General features: G+C 30.3%; 1 protein-coding gene across 1 annotated transcript; it reads left to right on the top strand.

Annotated features, from left to right (window-relative positions):
• The first annotated feature begins 15,138 nt into the window (after positions 1–15,138).
• Positions 15,139–17,381, top strand: LOC112329121 (uncharacterized). Its single transcript, XM_024611625.2, has 5 exons — positions 15,139–15,541; positions 15,626–16,330; positions 16,447–16,581; positions 17,024–17,116; positions 17,239–17,381. The coding sequence occupies exons 1-5, from the start codon at positions 15,139–15,141 to the stop codon at positions 17,379–17,381; spliced, it is 1,479 nt and encodes a 492-aa protein (XP_024467393.1).
• Positions 17,382–21,859: the final 4,478 nt, after the last annotated feature.

Below are 21,859 nucleotides of genomic sequence, written 5' to 3'. Positions count from 1 at the left end.
TATTAACCCTTTGTCCTTTATAGTTAGTTATGTTTCACTAGCTATTAAAACTTAGCAGTATAATAAATAATAGATTTATTGCCATATGAATAGTCTTGATATCGTGAAACAAGTATTGTTTTTAATTAGGAGGAAAGAACCTATTATGCACCATCTTTCTCATAATTCTCCATGACATAACTGGTTATCTACCTTCTCTTACATATTTATATGTCTAACATTCCACCAAGATGAAGCTTCTCCCTTATACTTATATATGATTAGTTTCACCATCTCTTCTTCTATGATATTCACATATTTCCTAAGTTTATCACACTTAGAAATATAGTCAAGGAGTTCATTTATGTCAAGATCTCCATTAAAGCTAAAGACTTTTAATCTCATTAAAAAATCCATCGTTTTGGGTCAGGTAGTGTTGTCTCTCAAGTTGTGGTTATAGTTGTGATTTATCATAATCTATGAAACACACACCTCTTTTGATTTTTTTCTCTTAAAAATCCTCTATGCAGACAGGTTGTGGTTATCTATATGGGATTTGAAGAATAGGTATAGGGTTAGACTTGCCTTAAGGTATTTTTTTCAAACACATTCTTCTTCTATTCATGATTCCTATTTGTGCCTCCTTCTAGTAGTGCTAGATGGTTCAAGCAATATACGATATTTGTCACTAACCTTTCTATTTGATCTAGTCTCTATAATAGGGTTCTTTATGCTGCCTCTTAAATTCTCTATGTTGCCTCTTGAGCCATCTCAACATCCTAGATGGTCTCCACTTCTATATCGTGAGATGGGATGATGTTTATATTGTCTCTGTCCATCAAAAAAGTCAACCTTCTCCAATACCTATTAATGTAATGTATATTGCAAAAGACAAAAATAAGGTTCTTGAGCTATAAGATTATAATTCTAAACTATAAAGAAAACTCCAATATATTCTGAAAAGTAATAATTCATAAAATTTTTAAAATAGCATGCCAACTTATTTTTATGTTGGAAAAGTCGACTTGCCTCTCTCTCTCTCTCTCTCTCTCTCTCTATATATATATATATATATATATATATATATATAAATAACTAAGAAGGAAAAATTAATAAAATATTAAACTAAATAGGAAAATAATAAAAACTACAAAAGCAACATCTTTTTAACATAATTTGAGGGCTTTTAATTCTCGACTGGTTATAATGAGCAAACCCCTTATAGAATTGAATCCATAGAACCTTCTTATTAATTTTGAGCACAGTCCAAAAATTAAATCTAATGGTATGATCGTTTTCATTAAACATGTCATTCAGCATTTTCAAGCTTCTTTTTGAACTTCACTTTGTTTATTTGGTTCATAAATACATCTTCAAAATGTTTAACCAATAATTATTACAACTACCATCATACTTTTCACATGATTACTTATCAAACACTATAAAAACTGTTCTAAAAAACATTTTACATACAAATTATTTTTCTATTTGTAAATTATTATTATGCAAAACAAATATTTAATATAGTATATATAAGTTAATGTCTCTACATGACATATTTCAAGGTATGGTAAACTCGTTTCTTAAAGGAAAAAAGAAATAGATTTTTTATAATATTATATGAAACAAAGGTATGAGAAATGGTATTTATTTGACTAAACAAGTTAGGGAATACATTTACTTGTGGGGATAGTATTAGACAACCATTACTAATTAACTTATTTCCACCTAATTGGTTGGTTAATATTTTTTTAATGAAAGTTCAACAAGAGAAAACTTCTTTACATAACCTATGACACTATCTACTTGACTAGATAGAAAATTAATTGAAACAATAGTAGTAATCATCAAGTTTATAACACCTATAGTACTTTCATCTGCTTCTCTTTATGTACATCCCTAATTATATTTCCACAAAAATTGTCTAAATTAATTCGGTTAGTAACAGGCACCAGCCTAGATCATGCTAGATGTCAATAGAGTAGGTCTCCACTGGGCCTAATCTTTCTACTAGTTTTTCATCAAGAGGTGTAGAAAGTCAACAGGTGAAAGCATGCACTAAAAAAGAAACCTAGTAATTTGTTAGTTAAACTTCGAGAAGCAGGTAATGAGGGCATATCCGACTTCCTTATCCTCTTGTGTCTGTAATGATAAAAACTCCAGAAAGGAAGGATGCATAGAGGAAACTTGTATGAGCAAAAACAAAAACATCACTAGCTCACTAGTACTAGGTATTATCATAAGATAGCATTTCAGCAGTGCTGGTGTTGGTGCTACTAATGGCAGTGAGTTCATCCGAAAATTTGTTTAGGTTACAAGACTGTGACTTCAAATGGAGAAGACCCTAAGCATAACATGCACGTGGCAGCATTTTAATTGATTCTCAGTGTCATCAATACTACAATTGTTCATTGAGATTTATAATACTGTGGGAGTATTTAGTAATAGTTAATTACTCCTTGGTTCAACTTCTAAGAAAGAGACAAGCTGAAAGATGAGAGATGTTCACAAGAAGTCCCATCAACAATGATTTTAATATTTTTCATTTGGATTTGTATATAAAATTTTCAACTTTCCTTTTTTTCTTTCTATTTTTGTATCTTTTTCTCCTGTATTTATATGTATTGTATCTATTTCTCTTATATGTATTAAGTATTGGTAGTTACTTCTTTGATGGTATAAAATTTATTCATTAAAATGCACAATAGTAAAAATATTTTGTTGAGATTTCTTGATTTCTAGTATAGGTATTTAAATTAAATTTCTTGATTATTAGATTCCTGAGTTTCCTATATAATTAGTTTTTTAAGTTAACTTAATTAGTATTGTATACATATAGCACCTTATTCTCTCAATAAAAAAATCTAAAGAGTATTTTATTCCTATTGAAAATATGATATTAGAACTAGGTTAAATCCTTGAACCATGATTTTTCTCCTATATATTTTTCCCTTTTAAAAGTTTTTAAATCCTCTAGGAAAAAAAACACATTGAATCATTCTTTCTTTGATATATTAAGAGAAACATATTGTATTTAAATGTGATTTTCTAGAGAAAAAAAAAGAGATTTGAAAAATATATAACTTCTTGAAACAATGATTTGAAGATTCATTCAATTTGGATCAAACACTTTGATTAGAGTTATTCATGGTCTGATTGAGGTGAAATTTTATAGACATTTCAAGACACGAGGCTTTATAATCTAAAAGCATTAACTATTAGACTTGGATCAACTTAACTAGTGTTTTCAGCCATGAACAGTAACTGAGATGTTATGATTCACACAAAAAGAAGAAATTCTTTTTTGTTGTTTTGTGATTGATTTGGATATCTCAAATTAAAGAGAAAAGGATTAGTAATAAATATGGATTTATCAAAAGATCACGAGAACTTCTTCTACATTGCTGAACTCAACGAGCAAGGTAAAAGCTACGATGAAATAATAGATATAATGAAGAAAGTGGCAAAACTTTTGATGAATTAATTATAAAGGAGAGACACTTATTCTGTATGAATTATAAATTAAAATGTGATTTGTACAAAGATGGAAGAGGAGTAAAAAAGGAATATGGGAAAAGGATCAAAGAGTATAAGAAGAAGGAGTAAAGAGAGTAGAAGAAGATTTTTAGGGTTTTCTTGGGAGAGCTTATACTTCTATTTTTAGGTACTTTTCAAAAGTGCTTTTGGCTTAAAAAAAAAGTATCAAATTGATATTTTAATAATATTTTATGATGATTTTCATGTATTGATGTCAAAAATAAAAAACAATTCTAAAAAAATCATTTAAATGCATTTTCTAGCGAAAAAATATTTTAAAAAGCATCTTGTATCATAATATCAAATACACACTTAAATAAGTGGGCATATATTATATTTATACACCAACTTAAGGGGGAGTGTTATGATTTTATGATAACTTGTATATGGATTTAGAGTTAATGTCCTAATTTCTAGCTTCCTAATGTTTATATATAATTAGTTTCATAAGTTAGCTTAATTTGTGTGAGTGTATAGCATAATTTTATAATTTCTCTACTTTCATTAAGGATGGACATGTTTGTTTATATACATGTCCATCCTTAATGAAAGTAGAGAAATTATAAAATTGTACTACTTACTGCTCATTTAAAAAAATTTACTACTCATTTATAAAATCTATAGGTTGAAGGTCAACTTGATCTTGGACCTTACAACTAGATGAAGGGAGGTTTTTCACTTGTCAAGGAACCCAACCTTGGATTTTTTGTCTCTTAAAAATAATATTCATAGTTCCTTGTATAATTATATCTTAATAAATTATTATAAAGAATCTCATATACCAATGATCTTATTTGTTTAAATCATGGTAGAATATTAATAGTAGATATAATTTAAAAATATAAATTTATATGAGTAAATCACTATATTTCTGGCACTCATAGTCTGACATAATTTTTTTTTTTATGTACAAAAAATGGTAATTCAAAACTCGAGTCATTGTTTTCAAGTGGTAATTTAAATTATATGAATGAAAAACTACAATAACAATAAATAAACTAATAAGAAATTTGAAAAAGAAAAAAAGGTAAAAAGAACTCAACCTAAGCTCATCCAGATCAGTAAACTACCAAATGTTAAAAGGCAAAACTAGAAAAAAATAATTTAAAAAAAAAAACAAAAAAAAGAGCTTGGTTAAACGGGGTTATCTCGCTAACTTGGTGACCATAAGTATAAGATTGTGATAATCTCATAGAAAAAAAAAACAGGGAAAAGTCTATAGTGCAATTCCTAATAAATAAAATCAATAAAAAGAAAAAAAAATTGAATCTCAATTTCTAGCAAGTAAAATGTTAAAAAATGAAAATTAAGAAAAAAATATAATAAAAAAGAAAAAAAAAACTTGATTCGAGCACATCTAGGTTAAGATGTAAACTCATTGACCTAGTCGTGATGTTAGGGTACCAAGATGAAAAATGCATGACCTAGTCATTATACCAAGATAACCACATTTAAAACCAAATTGAATAAAATCATGAAGCTCAATTATCAAACAACTCAATGTTGGAAGATAAAAATGAAAAAAAGAAATTTAATTAAGAAGAGTTATGAAAAAATCTGAGTCAACTTGAGTTAACCCGCTAATCTCGCAATCGTTGGCGCAAGATCGGGATAACCCAATAGAAAGGAATGAGAAAAAAAAAAAAGGCATGATGGTCAATTTCCAACACAACAAATGTTGAATGATGAAATTGAAAATCAATTTTTTTTTTAAAAAAAAAAGGACAAACAAAAGAAATAGTCAACCCAGGTTAACTATTGAAACCGGTGACTCTGGTCATGAACTAGAGACTAAGCTCATAGAAGAAAAATTGTAAAACATAACAAAGCAAAATTCTAAAAAAAAGTGAAATAAAACATTTGTTTTCAAAAAGGAAAAAAAAGAAAACTAAGGCAAAACTCCTAGAGGATGAAATTTAAAAAACTTAGCAAAGCAAAAAAGATAGCAATAAAAAAGAATATGGATCGAATTTTGATAGAAAAAAACTATAGAGGATGATATTGTAAAAAAGAATAATATAAAAAATGATCCCAAATAAAACAAATAGTTATAAAAAGAATAGGGATCAAATTTGAAAAATTATTCAAAATAAAAAATAATTATAATCAAAAGAAAATGGATCAAATGTGAAGAAAAAAACAATTGAAATGATTGGTCTGAAATTTTAAAGGGTTAGGTGTTAGATTTGAGGATGAGAGAGAGAAGAATGAGAGGGAAAAAAATTATCAATGACGCCAAACCAGAGGCACGTTTGGCACAAACGCCACTCAATCATACTTAGACCTTCCAAACATCATGCTGGAAGGAGGCATTGGGTGATTAGACGAATATGCATACATCCTGAAAGGCATAGGGTCGTACTAGCATATTTTTTATTGTCTTAAAAAATAAAATTATCAATTTAACCTTGTATAAATTGTTAAAGACAATTGTATTATGATGAAAAAATCATCTTATCCACAATGTGTAGTTTAAAGATTTTTTGGGCTAGGAGTAATTTTTTCAAATAATTTTTCCAATGAATACTGTATTCCTAGGTACATAAGAACTTCCTTCTCCTTTTGTTTTTTTGTTTTTTGTTTTTTAATTTGTTACTACAATGGTTATATATAAATCATTCAAAATGCGGTTTAATTTGTTATTACAATGGTTATATATAAATCATTCAAAATGCGGTTTATTTTTAAAAATCATGTATATACTATTAAACTATGTGTTTATTACTTTTTAATGGACTTAAATAGTTAATAAAAAAAAAACATCTATCACCTATCTTATATCATATACCATTTAATATTTGATAGAGAGATGTTATATATAATACTTAGGAGCACTACTATACTAATTATACATCTTCTTAATTAATAATCATTAATCATTACATATTCATCCAATAATTATTTATTGTTGTTGTTGTTGTTAAATATCATAATTTAAACATCAATTATAAAATTAAAGTTAGAGATTTAAATTATTTTTTATAGGTTTTGCAATATAAAATTTTAATAATAATTATATATATTAAAAATAAAGAAAAGAGTGTGTATTATTTACAAAGTAAAATATTTAGCTAAACATGAAAAAGAATGAAAAATCAGTTTTTCCATATAAGGTTTATAATATATATATATATATATATATATATATATGGTAAAAATGTGGAATCATATATTAGTCAAGTAATACTAACAACTAAAAAAATTGAAGATGGGTTTAATTATTCATATGAATAGTGAATATGATTAATATATATTTTTAATGGTTTAATAAAAAACATCGTGGAGTAACTCAAGTGGCTGAAGCGTGCACGCGACGTATACATCGTTGAGGTCGCAAGTGTGATTCTCATTGGCGGTGACTACATTATGAAAAATGATCTATTGTTTATCATATTTTTTTTTCAAAAAAAAAAGGCCGGCGACAAGTTGCCCCTTATAAAAAGCCAAAAAAAAATTGGTCTAAGCTTGAAACAAGGCTAGTCATGCTGGGCTACTCAGACCCCCATATCTAGGTCCTTTTGTATTGGCCCCTTTACTTTTTTTACTTTTTTTTTATCTTTTGAATTTTTTTTATTTTGTCCTGGGTTTTTCTTTTCGCACATGCTTGGGTTTTGTTATAGTAAGCCCATGCAGTTTTTTATTTGCCTTTTGGGTTGTTTTGGGCTTTTTTATATTTTTTTTTCAAATTTCATCTTATAATGCAAAGTTTTATATTGAATTTTAACATTCAATATTGAGTTGATGGTCAATCAATTTCATATTGTTTATTATATAACTATTATAAATAATAAAGACTATTTCAAAAGGTTTTTATCTAGTGCTTATGTAAGTGAACTTTGATACGGGTTTGGCGACCTCATTAAACATAAAAACTTTGGTATTGGCAATCATGCCAGACCCTAAGAAACATGGGTTATGGGTCAGGCGAACGTGCCAGATTCAAAATACTTAGATTTGACAATATACTAACCCAAGGAAAACAAAGGTCTGAAAATGGTGTTAGACCTAAAACGCTTTTCTTGGAATTAATTTTCCAACAACCACAAAATCTTAACAACTCTTTTTTAAACAATAACAACTCTTTAATTCCCCAAGAACTCTTTTATTTTTTAATTGTTGTAACCTTATAAATTATGGAAAGGTTATTCTCCTAATTTAAAATATCCAAAAGTGTGGGAGTGTCTAGCTAAGGTTATGTTACTTGAACCTAAAAGAGAAAAGTTCAAAACTTCTAATTGTATGTTTATTGGCTATGCTGCAAATAGTATTGCATATAGGTTTCTAGTTTTGAAAAGTGATGTGCTAGATTACAATACTATTATTGAAACAAAAAATGTAGAATTCTTTGAACACATTTATCCATTAAATGAAAAGTTTTCTTATGCATATGTTAATGACAATAGAGTTGATGAAACTCACATTGAGGAAGTGAGGCGTAAGAAACAAAGGAAAGAAACTTCCCTTGAAAATGATTTTTTCACTTAATTGGTAGATAAGGATCCAGTGACATACTCTGAAGCTATTTCTTATTCCGATTCCTTGTTTCGGAAAGAAGCAATTAAAGTTGAAATTGATTCGCTTTTACAAAATCAAACCTGGGAGATTATTGATTTGCCCCTAGGTGCAAAACCTATTAGTTGTAAATGGATTTTTAAAAGAAAATATTTTTTTGATGGTTCTATAGATAAATACAAAGCAAGATTAGTTACAAAGGGTTTTACTTAAAAACAAAATATGGATTATTTTGATACTTTTTTCACCTATAACTAGAATTTCTTTAATTCAAGTTTTAATTACTTTAGCTTCTATTTATAACCTCTTTATACATCAAATGGATGTTAAAACTGCTTTTTTAAATGGTGATCTAGAAGAAGAGATATATATGTTACAACCTGAAGGTTGTATAGTTCCCGATCAAAAGAATAAAGTTTGTAAGTTGAAAAGGTCTTTATATGGCTTAAAACAAGCTCCTAAACAGTGGCATGAGAAATTTGATCAAGTTGTTTTAAGTGATGGGTTTTCTTTAGATAGTGTGGATAAATGTGTGTATACTAAGTCTATTAATAATGGATATGTGATTATTAGTTTATATGTAGATAATATGCTTGTTTTTGGTACTAACATGAATGTCGTGTATAGCACTAAACATTTCTTAGCCTCTAAATTCTATATGAAAGATTGGGTGAAACTAGTGTAATATTGAGTATTAAAATTATAAGGAGACACAATGGTATAATAACATTATGTAGAGAAACTTCTTAAAAAGTTTGGTCACTTTGATGTGACACCTGTGAGTACTCCTTGTGATATTAACATTCAATTAAGGAAAAATAAAGGTGAAGCTATTACTCAGCTTGAGTACGCTCGGATTATTGGGAATCTGATATATTTGATGAACTTCACTTGAGTGATATAGCATACGATGTGTGTAGATTGAGCAGATATACATAAAATCTCAATCATGAGCATTGGGCGGCAATAGTCTGACTAATGAAATATTTGAGAGGTACCATAGACTATGGTATTCTATATAGTGGATTTCTCATTGTATTAGAAGGATACAACGATGCTAACTGGATTTCAAATTCAGTTGAGATTAAATCCACTGGTGGCTATATCTTTATTCTTGGTGGTGGTGTAGTGTCTTGGAAATCATCTAAGCAAAGTTTAATCGCTCGATCCACCATGTAGTCAGAATTTATAGCTTTGGAATCAGCAGAAAATGAAGTTGATTGGTTGAGGAATTTTTTAACTAAAATTCCATTGGGAATAAAACCAACACCTTTTATATCCATGCATTATGATTCTCAAGTGGCAATAACCATTACTAAGAATAAATCTTTCAATGGTAAAAATCGACATATTCGATTAAGACATGATGTTGTAAAGTAGCTGCTACAAGATGGAATTATCTTACTTGATTATATGAAGTCAGAAATGAATCTGGCTGATTCTCTAACTAAACCACTTGGTAAAAAGATGATATTAAAAACATCGAGGGGAATGGAACTAATGCTTAAGTGAGAAACCAAAATGATGGTAACCCAACCTATATGATTGGAGATCACATGAATTAGGTTCATATGGGTAAAAACAAAGTCATTTGTTTCTATAATGTGAGAATAGTGCTAGTATGCAATTAAAGAGATGATGAACTACAAGGTTCTTAATAAGTTTCATATTCCTTATGGATAGTGTTCAAATTGCAATGAACACTTGATGGAATCACCTGTACAAGTGTGGAGTGGGGCCGCTCCTATGAGATACTAGAAAAATCTCTAGAGCACTTATGAACAACAAGACATGCGCATGGCCTATTAAGCGCAAAACCAAGTCAAAGAGTAAGAGATTATGGGGGTATAATGTGATTGGTAAGATACCTAACTTACAATAATAATTTTTTATCCATAGAAATTAAAAATTTCACCAATAATTCTGTAAGTTAAATTAAATCTCATTTTTTATATGTTTTGGTTCATAGTCCAAAAGATACCAGGTTAGATGCATTACACTCAATAGATGGAAATCCAACAATTATATATATATATAGTCAATAATGAAGACTATTTCAAAAAGTTTTTATCTAGTGTTTATATAAGTAAACTTTGATATGGGTCTGACGACCTCGATAGACACAAGACCCTAAGGTTTGGCAATCATTTCAGACTCAAGGAAACATGAGTCAGGTGAACGTGGAAAATCCAAAATATTTGGGTTTGACAATCTACCTAACCTAAGGAAAACATGGGTCTAAAACTGGTGTCAGACCCAAAACGCTTTTCTTAGAATTAACTTTCCAACAGCCACAAAATCCATATAATTCTTTTTTAAATAGCTACAACTCTTTAAATAGCTCTTTTATTTTTTAACTGTTGTAACATTTCTTTAATTTCTAATTTATTTTCTACCTAACTGTTACATTTTAGCAGTCTATATATACCATGTACTCTTATAGACAATTAGTGCTGAAAAAACTATAGTATTATTTTTCTGTGTTTGCAAGACTTGTTGTTATTTCCTTTCTATCTTGCTCACTGTTTTTGTAACCTTCGTATTTAGAGGAGGAACTTGTTGGATCTTGGATGATAGTCTTATGTTGTAGGAAATATCCTTAAGGACAGTGTTTACACACGCCTCAAGATATAGTTTATTTTTGTTCATTGTATCTTTAATTTTACAACAATAACAAAATAAATAAAAATTAATTCGACTCAGTGGAGTCCATAACCAGGATCATGGTTAAGCAGGTTGACCATGATGAACTTGGCCTTTTTTATTTCTTTCAACCTAATCCGTTGACAAGGTCATATCGGTACAACTTTTACATGATTTAATTTTAAATCTCGGATAGATAAGGAGTTGAGTTTGGAGATTTCAATGTTGATCCATTAAATCAAGTTTAATAATTATAGCAAATAATATTTGATGACCAGAATATATTTTTTATATTCAATTCTTTTTTTTATTTCAACCACAACATAGCACAACACTCTTAACTAATTCAATCTAATCGAATTGAATAATAATCATATAAGATACACCAGATAAAATTGACATCTTCGTCACTTTATATATTCCTTCTCGTCCACCTAACAAAGTCAAAATTAAACCATCTAACAAAAGAGGGCGTGCCATTAGTTTTAAAATTCAGGAAGTTTGCATTTTTTTTAATTTTTTTTACTTTACAACACTAAAGTTGGAGCAATTAAAGAAATAGAGATAGTCACCTTATTAAAAGAATATATATATATATATATATATATATATAAAAGAACCAAATTAATGAAGGATATCAAAGAAATTTAGAAAATCTAAGCGATGTGGACACATCTCGATTAATGAAATGTTGAAATATTTATTGTTGATGAAGGGAGCGCCACTTGGTTTGTGTGAGAAGCATGTTATTGCTACCATGTTTTTATAGTTTTATTATTCTTTAATTTATTGATTTCTATAAACATAATATAAAACCTTTTTTACATTTAACTAGTCTTGGTGTCGATAAGAATGCAAAATATCATATTTTTCATCCTTAATATATAGCATTTTATAATTATTTGACGTCTAAATATACTCATTACTTTTATATTTTAATTTATGGTGCAAACGGAGGCGTTAAGGGCATAACAAAGTTGCTTTATAATCCTTAGGATGATTTTGAACAATTTTGACATTGCTTTATAATCTAGACATAACTCTCTCATCTGAGCTCCGATTGAGATGATTCAAAATGCTATGGAATACTAAGAAAAAACTCTACAACTTTTATGTTTTGTGTTTTGAGTTTTGATAGATAATATAAAACCATATAAAACCTTGAACTTTAAAAAAAGATATGAAAATTTTAGTATGAGAATATACCAGGAGTTAAAGAAAAATTACCTGAAAACATGTGGAAAAACTTAAGTAAGAGTGAGTAAGGGTAAAATAGGAAAGACAAAAATATCCCTTATTTTCTTTCTCCAAAGGGTCGAATGCAGCCATAAGGAAAAGGAGGAGTTTTTCCATTTCTTGCTTTATAAAACCAAAAACATGTAAGGAAATCATGAATCATGGCTATGATAAAAAGAGGATGGGTGATTAAACACATTACCATAAGAATCAAGAGAAAGAAAGGAAAATTTGAGAGAGGGTTGGCGGCAATGAGAGAGAAAAAAAGGAGGAGCATAAAAATCTCATGACGAAAACTTTCAAAGTTCATTTTCATGCTTGGTAGGGGGTTCTCAACCTACCTACATAAACTTGAGTGAAAAGGAATAAAACTAATGCTAAATTTATGAATTTGCATTATAGAAAATTAAGGGAAATGCAAATTGTTTGTTGTTTAAATCAATTGGGGTATAGTAGAGAGTGATGGGTGCAAAACCTTGCTAGAAATTGAAGAAAATGTTTAGCATTAAAGAGGTATAGGGTCGATCAACATAAGGAAGAATTAGTAAAACAGTGAAATTATCATGTATGCTTACTAATTTATGCTTGGTTAATGTACATGAATATATTATTGATGTGTTGTGGAAAAACAAATTGTATCTTTCATTTCCTTACTATGTATTTCGACTAAGAGAAAAGGAGAGAATAGGAAGATTTTTTTTCTTTAGTTGTGAAAATGCATGTGAAATCGTGTAATATGAAATGTATATTGCTAGATGGATGATATTTGAGAACAAGTAAATTATTTTATTGAATAACAATGAAATGGTATTAATATGATCGAGAACTTCTAAGAGAAGATTGTCAAATTATAGGTAACAATTGAAGTGGTTAAGTTTAATTAGTTAAAATGAGGGAAGAATACTATGAAAGATTAAATAAATGATTTGGATTGAGAATAAATGAATGATTTTGATGTGGTGTTTAATGTTTATTGATATGTATAAATTATGCTTATGTCCTAATAAGATGATGAAAAATTGGAAATCTTGTTGATATAGGAGAAATTGTTGGAGTGGGACAGTAGGCAGGGGCAAACAGACATAACCAGACTACAGATAGGTATTCAACATCTCAATTTAAGTTAGTTATTGGAATTTTTCTGCTATACGGGTTGTTTACTTCACTAACATGATTGTGGATTATAAAAAGAAAAAAAAATGTTTAGAAAAGAGTTAAATTAAAAATATACGGATTTATTAGTATCCATGAGGGATTGCTAGAGTTATTGGCATCCATGAAGGATTGCTGGATTTATTGACATCTATGGGGGATTGCTGGAGTTATTGGCATCCATGCATGATAATAGAATTGCTGGCATTCATGGGGGATTGCTAGAGTTATTAGCATCTGTGGGATTACTGAAGATATAGGCATCAATGTGCGATTGCTGAAATTGAGGCATCCATCTCTAATAGTCGTAAATATAAAATGACTGCGAGGTTAAATGGGTGCTCTGACAAATATAATGGGTAGCTTGAGTTTTATCAACCACATAATTAGTTAAGATAACTTAGATCATTTGAAACAGTGTTTTAAAACCCGGACCGGCCCAGCGGGTCTACCCGGGACCCGGCCGACCCGGGCCTGGGACCGGTCCGGGTGGAGGCAAAACCTGCTCGGGAGTTGGCCCGGCGAAACCCGGTCGACCCGGCGGGTCGACCCGGGACCCGGTCCACCCGGTCAAACCCGGGTGAGACCCGGTCAATTTTTTTTTATTGCCAGTCATTAAACGACGTCGTTTTTATCCTTCTAAAATGCCAAAACGCTGAAGACAGTGTGAAGAAGAACGAAGCAAAATCATTTACAATTGGCAAACCTAATTTACTCACTCTTTGAAACCCAGCTGCCCAGCAGAGGAGCAGAGGACGTCTCGGCCTATTGATCGCTAAGGAGCTGAGGAGCAGAGGACGTCTTTGAATCTCCTTCTAAAACGCAGCATTTTTCGTACTCTCACATCTCTCTATCTAGTCACCTTCCCGCCGCTTCCTGCCTCTGCCTCTTCTCTTCCTTCGACCTCCGCGTCCCGGCCTATTGCACCGGCTGCCTCTTCCGGTTAGTATTTCAAGTTTTCAACTACTATTTCTTTCATTCTTTTTGTCTCATATCATTGTTAGACTTGGGACTTTTGAAGCATAAATAATTGTGGTTAAAGCTTGAATCTTGATCTGTTAGGTTTAGTTTTTGTCCACGGTTTTTAGCTTGAATGAGGTTGATAGTGAACACCCAAATAGGTTTAGTTTTCGTTGCTTTTTTGTCAAAAAGTTTAGAAGTAGTTTACTTTGGCTCTTTTGTGGGTAAGAAAGAGGAGCTTGGCATGCTAATTATGATCTGTTTCTTTTATATTGTTGACCCAACATTTTGTTAAATTGTTGGGCTTTTTTTTCTTGCGAGTTTGTGTTTATAAAGTTTTTGAGTGATCAAATTTGTGGATTTTTGGTTGGTGATGAAGATCGGGGGAATATTTATTTTCTAAGATCAGGCTCACCATTGCTTGCTTATATATGTAACAAGGGTGGAATATGAACAATTTCTACTGTTAATTTGTTGTGGTCCTTCGTTAGTATTATTTTGATAAATTGTTTATTTCTACTGTTATAAATTGTTTATTTTTAATTCTTTTGCATTAAATGAAAACCATGGGACTGTCATTGTTAATTTATGAATGATTGCAAAGTGAGTTGGCTTGAAATTATATTCCCTCTTATAAATTATGTCAGGTCTTAAAATGTCTTCACATGATGGTAGTACTCCAAGTAGTGATCCTTCAACGGCCCAATCATCTCAACCTTCAATTTCTATGTCAAGTGGTAGTAGAGGAAGAACAGATTTAGCATGGGGTCATTGTAGAGAAGCTCATGAACTTAGTGTTGGATGTAAAAAGACTAAATTAGTTTGTTTGTATTGTGCTAAAGTATTTGTGGGTGGTGGTATTACTTGATTTAAGCAACATTTAGCTGGAGCTAAAGGAGAAGTTGAACAATATCGCAAATGTCCTCCTGATGTTCGACATCAAATGGTTTTGAATCTTAAAGGAAATGCTGAAACAAAAAAAAAAGAGTTAGAGAAATGCAAGCAGAATTCAATCCATTTAATGCACAACAAAGGAAGCATGAAGAGATGATGATTAGGCACGTAGAAGATGATGATGATGGTGATGATGATGATGAGGATGTCAATACTAAAAAACATATGTTACCACCGAAGATTGCAAAAAAGAAAAAGATTCAAAGCACCAGCACTGTAAAACAATCGACTAAAAGTTATGGAAAGCAGAAGAAATCTGCAACATTAGGGACATATTTCATGCAGAGAACAACTCCTGGTGCTCAAAAGTCTCTTCAAAATTGTTGGCAAAGAAAGGAAGCAGTTGAACGATGTGATCTTGCTTTAGCGAAGTGGATGATTGATGCATGTGTGCCATTTAATGCTGTTAACTCTGTGTATTATCAGCATGCCATAGATGTTGTAACAGACATGGGTCCTGGTTATAAAGGACCAAACTTGCATGCTATTCGTGGTTATTACTTTGCAAAAGCGGTTGATGAAGTCAAGATTTATGTTGAGACTTATCGAGAGATTTGGAAGAAGACTGGTTGCACATTTATGGCTGATGGATGGACAGATCAGAAGAGGAGGACTTTAATTAACTTCTTAGTATATTGTCCTAAATGAACAGTTTTTTTGAAAACTGTGGATGTATCAGATGTCTCAAAGACTGCTAGATTGTTGTATCAGTTGTTTAGAGAGGTTGTTTTGTATGTTGGAGTAGAAAACATTGTGCATATGGTGACTGATAATGCTGCAAATTATGTTGCTGCTGGCAAGTTATTGATGGAAGAATTTCCTTCAATATTTTGGTCTCTTTGTGCTGCTCATTGCATCAACCTCATACTCCAGGACATTGGTAAATTACAGTCAGTTTGTTGTGTTGTTGAGCATGCTTCTGGTATCACAAAGTATATTTATAATCATTGTTATCCAATGTATTTGATGAGGAAGTTCACTGGAGGAAAAGAAATACTTCGTCCAGCTCCTACTCGTTTTGCTACCAATTTCATTGCATTGCAAAGCATTTTAGCTCATAAAAATGAGTTGAGAGCTATGGTGACATCTAGGGAATGGGTCTCATCTGTTTATGCTAAAGATAACAAAGGAAAAAGGTTTGTTGAGAGTGTGCTAGACTCTCTGTTTTGGGAAGAATGTGCAATAATTGTGCGAATGAGTGAGCCTTTAATTCGAGTTCTACAAATGGTTAATGGTGATGATAGACCTTCGATGGGATATTTGTATGATGTTATTCATCATGCAAAAGAAGAAATGATGAGGAGATTTCAAAAGAGAAAGGCTAGAGTGAAACCTTTCATAACATTATCAGTAATCGGTGGGATGGACAATTTTATAGAAATCTTTATGCAGCGGCATTTTGGTTGAATCCTCGATTTCAATATGATGCAAATATAATGGATAAACATATGAGCACCATTTCTGGACTTCTAGATGTTCTTGAGAAGTATGCACATGGAAATCTACCATTGCAAAGTAAGATTACAAGTGAGATGAAGTTGTTTAGGAATGCTGAACATGACTTTGGTCGAGTGTCCGCAATAAATAATCGCACCCTTATGCCTCCAGGTATATAATTTTTATATTTAAAAATATTATTTGACATAGTCTTCTTTTACTTATTATTTTTTTGTATAAATGAATGGTGGATGACATATGAAACCAGCGCTCCAAATCTACAACAGTTGGCTATACAAGTGTTAAGTCGAACTTGTAGTTCTTCGGGATGTGAGAGAAATTGGAGTATGTTTGAACATATTCATTCCAAGAAGAGAAATAGATTGGAGCACCAAAGGCTTAATGACCTTGTTTACGTCCACTGCAATCTAAGATTGAAACAAAAGTATTTTTCTTTTCTCTAATTCCTCAAATATTATTTTATCTTGTTTAGTAACATTATTAATACTTATATTGTGTTTATCTTCACTTTTAATATATAAGAATTATTGGAAAGGACGAAATTATGATCCAAATAATGTTGAGACAATTTGTGACATTGAAAATTGGGTAGTAGAAGATGACCCGTCAATCTTGACAACTGAAGAAGCAGAGAGTTTTCACCAAGCTCTATCAACTATGACCATACAAGATACTTTAGATGATGGTAATTAATGATTGATTATTTAGTGATAAATATTATTTAAAATAAAGTTTTGTTTAACACATAATATTTATATATTAATTGTGTTTAAAATGTAGATGTCATAAATGTTAATGATATTGAAGATGATTGTGACGATGAAGTTTCAAATGAGCATGCTGATGATTTATTAGGTGTTGACGAGATTGGCTTAATTCCATCAACATTTGATCCAAATTTTGCTCCTATGGACACAGAAGAACTTAATGTGTTCATTCAACAAAAGTGAATGTGTTGTTGATTTAGAATTTATGTTGTTGAATGTTTTGTTTTAAATATTTTAGAATTTATGTGGTTGGATGATTTGTTTTAAATATTTTAGAATTTATATTTTGTTTGTGTTTTGGATATTGAATTAAATTTATGTTGTTGGTTTATAATTTAAATTTGGTTTATGTAAGTGTTGCATTGTAACTAGTTATGTGTTTTTTTTATAGGTGTTTTTTTTGGGTTGACCCGGGTCAACCCATCTGACCCGTGACCCGATCACTTGACCGGGTCGATGACCGAGTCGGGTTTCAAAACTATGATTTGAAATGTGATAAATATCCAAGAGAGTTTAATGAACCAATGTATTTGATTGTTCTATTACTTTGAATATTTTCATTTATAGAATCATCTTTATAATTTTCTTATTTAATTTCAGGATCCTTGTACTCCCAATTGGATTAGGACAACTAATATATTGTCTTTTGTTATCTTAAAAAGTGAAAACATGTAATAATATAGTGTTGCGTGTATTTTAATACTTACTTAGACAAAAGATGTAAAACTAGATAGCATGTGATCATGTGTTTTATTTTCAGATGTTTTCTAATACATGTATTTGACTTGAGTATTTAAATATTAGTTAAATTATGTTTTGATTATAAACTATAGGAGCCAATCATTATAATTAGAATTTGATAAAGAATGAAAGTGTTGTGCGATGATGAGAATAAAGGAGAAATGCTTTATTGTAGTGAGATTATGATTCAGGATGATTGGATCATATTTTTATTGATTGATATAAGATTAATACAAGTGATGAATGTTATGGATTGTTCCTTTTTAAGGGAAACTCTACCTAAATTTTGGTAGAAATAAAAAAAAATATCAGAGAGAAGAATAAATCTTAAAAGAGAATTATTATAGTTAAAGGTACAAGATATGAAAGTATTACAAAAAAAATCCTCCAAATTCTTAAAGCATAAATGAATTTATAGTTTGGATGAACATGGAAATTTCGAAATGTTATAATTGGTATCAGAGCCAGGAATTTCTGATTGAAGAATGTTTATTGATTCAGGATGGTTCGCACCTGACAGAGAGCTATGACAAATCAATCTTCTATTAAGAGAAAGGTTTTGGGTAAAGAGAGCAATGAGGATCAAGAAAGCGATCCTCTGGCATATACGACATCTCATATGCCTACGATGTCCATACAGTTTGAGAGAGAAGAATCAATAGGACATAAGGGAGAATCTTTCTCCTAGAAAACTAAGAATGTACAACCAGAAGTAATAGGCAATGATCAACAGGCGAACAGGCCTCTACCTGTTGTATGTACAGAAGCACATGCGTCTTATCATGATCCAACTTACTCAATGTAAATGGTTCGAGCAGTAATGACAGGGATGCCAAGGACAATTGATACAGCTTCTTGAAATAGTGTGGTTACCCTAGTGCGTTGGGTAAAGGATATGAGAGATATGGGATGTGAAAAATTTCTGGGGGAAATTGTTGGAGTAGGACAGTAGGCAAGAGGAAACGGACATAACCAAATTACAAGTAGGTATGCAACATCTTAATTTAAGTTAGTTATTAGAATGTTTCTTATAAATTGGTTGTTTATTTCAATCACATGATTGTGGAGTAGAAAAAAAAGAAACAATGAAATGAAACAAGTTAACTTAGAAAATTTACAGTGTTATTGGCATCCATAAGGGATTGTTGGAGTTATTGGCATTCATGAGGGATTGCCAAAGTTATTGACATCTATGAGTGACTGTTAGAGTTATATGCATATATGAGTGACTGGTGGAGTTATTAGCATCCCTGAGGGGTTACCAGAGACAAAGGCATTCGTGTGGGATTGCCAAAATTACAGCATCCACTTGGGTGGCAAAAAATATAAAACGACCATGAGGTTAAATGGATGGTTTGATGAATGTAATGGGTAGCTTTATTTTTTATGAACCATGGAATTAGTTAAGATAACTTATAATTACTAAGATTGTTTGAAATGCAATAAATATCCAATAGAGTTTAATGGACCAATATATTTTATTGTTATGCTACTTTGAATATTCTCATATATAGATCATCTTTATAATTTTCTTATTTAATTTCAGGATCCTCGCAGTCCTGGCAGGAGTAGTTGGACTAATATATCGTCTTTTGTTATCTTAAACAATGAAAACATGTAATAATATAGTGTTGCTTGTATTTTGAGACTTACTTAGACTAAAGATGTAAAACTAGATAGCATGTGATCATGTGTTTTATTTTGAGATGTTTTCTAATACATGTATTTGACTTAAGTATTTAAATATTAATCCAATAATGCTTTGATTGTAAACTATGGGTGTCAATCACTATAATTAGAATTTGATAAAGAATGAAAGTGTTGTGGGATGATGAGAATAAAGGAGAAATGCTTTATTATAATGAAATTATGATTAGGATGATTGGATCAGATTTGTGTTGATTTATGTGAGATTAATACAGGTGATGAAGGTTATGATTGTCACTTTTTAAAGAGAAACTCTACTTAAATTTTGATAGAAATAAAAAAAAATAAGAAAAGAGAAGAGCAAATCTTAAAAGGGAATTATTATAGTTAAAGTTACAAGATATGAAAATATTAAAAAAAAAATCCTCCAAATTCTTAAAGAATAAATGAATTTATGCTTTGGATGAATATGAAAATTTCAAGATGTTATAGATACTAACTACATTGAGGTGAAAAATGGGCATAAAGTCGCTACACATGTACTGCATACATGCTAAAACATTCTTTGGCTGGCAAATCTAATACATAAACCCTAATGTGATTTATTTTTCAGAAACTTCCACATTTGGTGTATGAATACAAGTTGAAAATATCACTTTCCTAGTTATATTAGGACTCTAAATTATTATTTAATGTTTTCATTAATTAGTCAGATTGGTTTGTTATTATTTGAGGATAATATTTAGATTATTTTTAGAAGATTTTTTTGGCTTCTAAAAGGCAGGATTATCTTGTAAAAAGAAGGAAAATGGGTATATTAGAGATGTCTCTCTCTCCCCTCTTCTCTAATTTCTCCTTCGAGTTTTTATCATGGCCCTATGTGGCTAAACTTTTGTAATTGATCAAAGGAAATGGAAGCCTCATAATCAATAAAATAGTAACATCTAAATTTTTTTTATTGTTCAATTTATGCTTGAGTATCAGATGTTTTTATATGTCTATTTTCATGATTGTCTCGTTTAATTACTAGGAGGTCTACTAGTTTATTATCCATTCCAATTTACTACTAGGTTAGATATCAAATCTAATGATATCGATCTCTTTAACTCTTAAGGCTACTACTAGATTAAACATTTAGTGCTTGTCTTGGATTGTTTAGTAGTTTGGGTTAATTAGATTGCTTGTTTTCCAATTAACAATGACTAAAAAGAGATAAGAAAATAGTTCCAACGGTGAATACTTAAAGTCTGAATTGATATATCCTTGCATCGATGATTAGTTGTGAAATTTTGATGGTGGACATTGACTTATATCAAGGTTTTCTCTTTTGATTGATTTTGATACTTTAATTTGAATTAGACCAAGGTTTTGCTTAAAAAAATTTATGTTATACACAACCCCTACATCCTTGTTCACGTAACATAAGATTAGGCTAGATACTCTCCGTGAGAACGATCTTTACTCATACCACTACATGTACTTTTAGGAGTATATGTTTTATATTTGGTTTCATAGAGCAGCACACCAGTGCTCATGCTTTGCCACAAGGCCATGATATTTTTTTTACAAAAAATGATATTTAGGTGCTGAAATAAGGGAAAAAATGACATAAAAAAATTGAACATGACAAACTTATAGCCCTGGTTAATCAGGACCAAGCCAACCTGAGATATCTTGCCAAATTCATGACCCAGATCATGAGATTCGAATAACCCGGTAAAAAAAAGGAGGACTATAAAGCACTTTTTTTATAATAAAAAAAACATGTTAACTTTTTAAACACATCACCCGAGTCATTAGACCCACAACACCTATTCAAACAAACCATGAAGTCCAATTCCCAATTAATCAAATGTTCTAGGATGAAATTGAAAAAGGAATTTTAATTATACAAAAGAATTTAAAAAATAGCAATTAAAAGAATGAGGATCAAAATTAAATTAAAAAATAAATTTATATTTAATTGAAAGGTTAAAATGAAAAAACAATCTAGTAAAAGAAAAAAATTAAAAAGAATAAGGATCAAAATTGACATAAAAAATAAAAACAATGTTGTAATTAAATGGTAAAATTAAAAAAAATAATAACGTTTACAAATGGGTCAAGGAAAAAATTAGAAATCAAAACAATGAGGACCAAGTTGAAAAATATAATACCATCAATTTGAATTAAATGATGAAATTAAAAACTATTACAAAAATTACAAAAGGACAAAGGAAAAAAAGTAGAAATCCAAAGAATGAAGACCACATTAGAGAATATAATATTTAGTA

The sequence above is a fragment of the Populus trichocarpa genome, chromosome 11 (assembly GCF_000002775.5).
Source record: "Populus trichocarpa isolate Nisqually-1 chromosome 11, P.trichocarpa_v4.1, whole genome shotgun sequence".
Taxonomy (NCBI): domain Eukaryota; kingdom Viridiplantae; phylum Streptophyta; class Magnoliopsida; order Malpighiales; family Salicaceae; genus Populus; species Populus trichocarpa.
Note: the sequence above shows the minus strand (reverse complement) of the source record. Positions and strands in the feature narration are given on the sequence as shown.

Excerpts from the sequence above, each read along its gene's own strand:
- LOC112329121 (XM_024611625.2), top strand. The coding sequence starts at position 15,139 with ATGTTACCACCGAAGATTGCAAAAAAGAAAAAGATTCAAAGCACCAGC. Across the intron at positions 16,331-16,446 it reads CATAACATTATCAGTAATCG|ATGTTCTTGAGAAGTATGCA; the intron begins GTGGGATGGACA and ends CTGGACTTCTAG. Across the intron at positions 16,582-17,023 it reads TCGCACCCTTATGCCTCCAG|TAGAAGATGACCCGTCAATC; the intron begins GTATATAATTTT and ends AAAATTGGGTAG.